The 4,973-nt window shown below is 34.3% G+C and overlaps 1 protein-coding gene across 1 annotated transcript; it reads left to right on the top strand.

Annotated features, from left to right (window-relative positions):
- The first annotated feature begins 683 nt into the window (after positions 1 to 683).
- Positions 684 to 4,377, top strand: mEFTu1 (mitochondrial translation elongation factor Tu 1). Its single transcript, XM_089730266.1, has 7 exons — positions 684 to 994; positions 1,569 to 1,772; positions 1,962 to 2,128; positions 2,306 to 2,549; positions 2,642 to 2,833; positions 3,477 to 3,843; positions 4,100 to 4,377. Exons 1-7 carry the CDS (start codon positions 955 to 957, stop codon positions 4,281 to 4,283), a joined length of 1,398 nt encoding a protein of 465 aa, XP_089586392.1. The 5' UTR covers positions 684 to 954; the 3' UTR covers positions 4,284 to 4,377.
- The last annotated feature ends 596 nt before the right edge of the window (positions 4,378 to 4,973 follow it).

Genomic DNA, 4,973 nt, shown 5'->3' on the forward strand with positions numbered 1-4,973 from the left:
AAATTTTTTTTACTTGTAGTTTTGCCATTTTACATTATCTTATAATTATTGCTTTGTTAGAAAACCATGTTACTACTTAAAAACTACAGATTTCGGTGATAGACAATAGAAAGGACGCCGTCCTGCCAATCTATTGTTACCTACGAAAATCAAATCACTAACGGAAATGTGGAAAAGTTACAAATAACCCATAGATTATACACTTATTAATTGCGAACTGTTACCAAAACACTAGTCTATAACCTGAAAGTAAATTATTAAAGAACCGTAGATTGGGGGGAATCGGAACCCTTTCCAAATCCAACACAAATTTTCAATGGTCTTTCTTAGGACAATACCAATAAAATTGAGATTAAAATAGTTCTGGAGGCTTAAATTTTATATACGAGGATTTATTATAAATAGTTCATTACAAAATATACACAAAAACTGAAAAAAACTAACTTCGCCATTGACCTTGGTTTTGGGGTGAATCAGGTTACGTATGGGGACAATAGAGTTTTTCGATGGGGCTGACACTACTTAGTTGTTAGGTAGGAACTTGTTACAAAACTTTGATGACTAAATTAAACTATTTAGTATTCCTAAACACTAAATAAAAGTCATTTTCAGTTCAACAAAGTTAAATCTAATAACTCAACAAAAGTATTGTGACATCCCAGATTTGTCCCTATTCTATCTCTAGTCCCTATTCCCCCAATCTACTGAACTCACTCATATTAGGTACCTACAGCAGGAAAATGTCTGTGGATTCTATCCCAAATATAGATAATACACTTAAAATAAAAGGTGCCATAGGGCATAGATTATACACTATATTATAAGCTCGTGCTGCAAATTCGAAAAAATAAATGAATGTACATAAAGTTAATGAAAAATATCCAAACAAAAATTAATCGGAATTTCTGAAAATTTAATATTTAACACCGCTTGGTGTTGAAGAACTCGTTTAACATGGCTTCAATAACATTTGTGAAAAGTTTGGTTAGTCCAGGTATGCCAAAATTAACTAAATTAACTTCTCCATTCCATTTTCTTATTTTTGCTAATCACCAATAGCAATGTATTTTGCTATTCCTTTTTTTCTACCAGAGTGAGGTATTACTTTGAGACTGGTTACTAACTGTAGTTTAGAAATGCGTGTAAGGGTTATCAGGATTATGTAAAACTTGACTATCTACTCCCTTCGATATCAGAACAGGGTCGTTGAATCATAAATCCAAAGGTTTCTTCAACAATTCACGTTGATATATTGAAATTTAGCCATTATTACAACCTTCAAGCTTCAGTCTAAATAAAATATTGATTTTTAAGTATTTAGATAGAGGTTAGGTTTAAGTAATGTTATAAAATTTAATCAATAATGGAATTAAGCGTTCCGATAAATTAAAAGACAAAAAATATGCTTTTTTATTCTGCAGTTTCAATCTACGTTATTAGAATAAAATTTTATTGTTTTAAAAGCTATTCTTATTTTTTTTTCTTGTCCTGGTTATACTTGTGATATGTCTAATCACAACATCATGGTTTCAACATTTAACATTTATGTCAACGTTTATGGTTTGTAGCTGTGAAATTAGTCTTGAAGCAAAGTCAGTGTGCAAATGTACGGAACTCAACTGTCTTGTCAGGATTGACTCCATTAAGTATAATACTCAAGAGACATTATGCAGAAAAACAAATTTTTGAACGTACAAAGCCCCATTGCAATGTTGGCACAATCGGACATGTTGATCACGGGAAGACTACACTAACAGCAGCAATAACTAAGGGTAAAAATTAGTTTTTTTGTTGTTTATGTAATCTATTAATCATTTAGAAAAAAGTATCTTTATCACATTGCACTCAAATATTTTCTATATTTTAAATTTCTTACTATTTAAATTAAGCAGTTTTATTGCATTGATATCAAAAGTGATAAAACGAGTCTATCAATTTATACAATTTTTATGCTATTACAGTATTATCTGATCTCAATCTGGCACAGAAAAAAGGTTATGCAGATATTGACAATGCCCCCGAGGAGAAGGCTCGAGGTATCACTATTAATGTGGCTCATGTTGAATACCAAACAGAACAGAGGCATTATGGACACACTGACTGCCCAGGTCATGCTGACTACATTAAGGTACATATTAAACTTATAAAATATGCAAGTTAATAGTAAACTTACTAGATTTTTTCCAGATATAAGCTAAGAATTTTTAACTAATAGTGTTTAGTGAACTCAATGAGCAAATAAAGTATTTCTATTTTCTTAATACCAAAAAAATACTGACAATACAATCTTTTTTATGCATTACAGAACATGATTACAGGCACAGCACAAATGGATGGTGCCATATTAGTAGTAGCTGCAACCGATGGTGTAATGCCACAAACACGCGAACATTTACTACTTGCCAAACAGATTGGTATTCAACATGTGGTGGTGTTCATAAACAAAGTGGATGCTGCTGATGAGGAAATGGTAGAGCTTGTTGAGATGGAGATCAGAGAGTTGATGACTGAGATGGGATATGATGGTGACAAGATACCTGTTATTAAAGGTATGCAACAAAAATAGATTTAATAACATTTATTTGACATTTAAAATACTGATTTAAAATTATTACTTATATAATATTCTATAATTTTACAGGTTCTGCTCTCTGTGCTCTTGAAGGCAAAAGTCCTGAAATAGGGGCTGATGCAATAACTAAACTTCTTAAAGAAGTGGACACATTCATTCCAACACCTATCCGAGAGCTCGAAAAACCTTTCCTGATGCCAGTTGAGTCTGTTCACTCAATTCCTGGACGAGGAACTGTCATTACAGGCCGTTTATACAGAGGTATTTCCTTAAGATATTTAATTTTTCAACTGTTCAGATTTATTTATTTATTCAACTTTATGCACAAAAATATAGTGCCGGTCTTAATGCCTAAAGCATTCTTAACCAGTCAACCAAGGACGGTATAGAGTCGTGTGGTAGATGCATTCTTTTTTCATGAATAAGAAAAATCCTAATAATAATAAAAAAATATACAAATTTATCTATATAAATATTGTCATACATAAATAATGATATAAAGAAAGTATTTCAGAATGAATAAACAATAAAAGACTTGATTGCTTTTTCTGTTATAAAATAATAAAAAACATTTAAAGCCCTTAATTTATTTTAAAATTAATATTAAAAATTAAACAGTAAGAAACTATAAAAAACAGCTCTCTTTTTTACTAAATGGCAGACTTCACTCCATGACACTGAATGACACTGAAGAAAAATCATTTTTAAAAACTAAACAGTTTTAAATAATAAAAGGTTTTTCTTTACACATATTTAATCATATGCACATTTGTACTCAACATTTAGGATTCATTTTATGATTTTTGATATCAGAAATGATCAAACAAAAATTTTTTTGAATTCAATAATCGTAAGTCCATTTGTTTTAATAAATATAATACACCAGGCAACTAACCTGTTACAGGTGTCTTGAAGAAGGGTACTGATTGTGAAATTGTTGGTCATGGTAAAACAATGAAAACAACCGTAACCGGAGTTGAAATGTTCCACAAAACCTTGGAGGAAGCACAAGCTGGAGATCAACTTGGAGCTCTTGTGCGTTCCATCAAAAGGGAACAAATCAAACGCGGTATGGTCATGGCGAAGCCCGGTACTGCTAAAGCCCATGACAACTTGGAAGCCGCTGTATACATACTTAGCAAGGAGGAAGGCGGTAGATCGAAACCGTTCACATCATACATTCAGTTACAAATGTTTTCAATGACCTGGGACTGCGCCAGTCAAGTTACCATTCCTGAAAAGGAAATGGTAATGCCCGGCGAGGACGCTACGTAAGTTTGAATAGTTTATATCGGCATAGGTTACTGAGAATCTGTTGCCTTCCATGTTGATATACGAAATTGAGGTACCAAATGGAATGCCCAGTTAACTAGAAACATTCACGCCCTCTCCTGAAAAACATTTTTTTGCTTTGATTAAAATGAAAAATCACAAAATAATATATACTAAATTTCATATAATAATAGACTAAAGTTTATTGAGCAGACCCTTTGCAGTGAGGTTAATATTGGTTGTTTGTTTTTACAGATTAAAACTGAAACTCTTAAAACCAATGGTGTGCGAAACAGGCCAAAGATTCACACTCCGCCTTGGAGACATTACTTTAGGTACTGGAGTCATTACTAAAATAAACAATAATCTATCTGAGGAAGAAAGAAGCAAACTAATGGAAGGCAAGAAGGCGCGAGAAAAGGCAGCCGCGAAGAAGTAATCGATTTAAGGTTCATAATTATTATTAGCAGTAGGTCATTTATTGTATTCATTTCAGAAAAATGTAAAATCTTCAAAATAAAAGCAGGAACTTATATGGTGTTTTTATTGCGAACGGGAGATCTTCCATCGAGTATCTTATGCGTACAGCAGGTGCACCGCCTCACGGAGCACATTCTCGTGAGGCTCAACCGACCAAAACCGTTATACACGGCTCTCTTCTTCAACGTCGCAAAGGCGTTCGACAAAGTCTGTCACAATGATTTGATTTACTAACTATTCAACAAAGGCGTGCCGGACAGTCTCGTTCTCATCATATGGGACTTCTTGTCAAACCGCTCTTTTCGATATCGAGTCGAGGGAACCCGCTCCTCCCCGCGACCGCTCATGGCTGGACTTCCGCAAGGCTCCATCCTCTCGCCGCTTCTATTTAGTTTATTTATTAACAACATTTCGAGGTCGCCGCCAACCCAGCTACCCTTATTCGCTGACGACACAGCCGTTTGTTACTCGAGTAGGAACAAGTCCCTTATAGCGAGTAAGCTCCAGAGCGCAGCCGTGACCCTCGGACAGTGGTTCCGAAAATGGCGCATAGACATCAACCCAGTGAAAAGTACAGCGGTGCTATTTCAAAGAGGAAACTCTACACGAATTTCCTCCCGTATTAGGAGGAGAAATCTCACACCCCCGA

The sequence above is a fragment of the Bombyx mandarina genome, chromosome 10 (genome assembly GCF_030267445.1).
Source record: "Bombyx mandarina strain Sakado chromosome 10, ASM3026744v2".
Taxonomy (NCBI): Eukaryota; Metazoa; Arthropoda; class Insecta; order Lepidoptera; family Bombycidae; genus Bombyx; species Bombyx mandarina.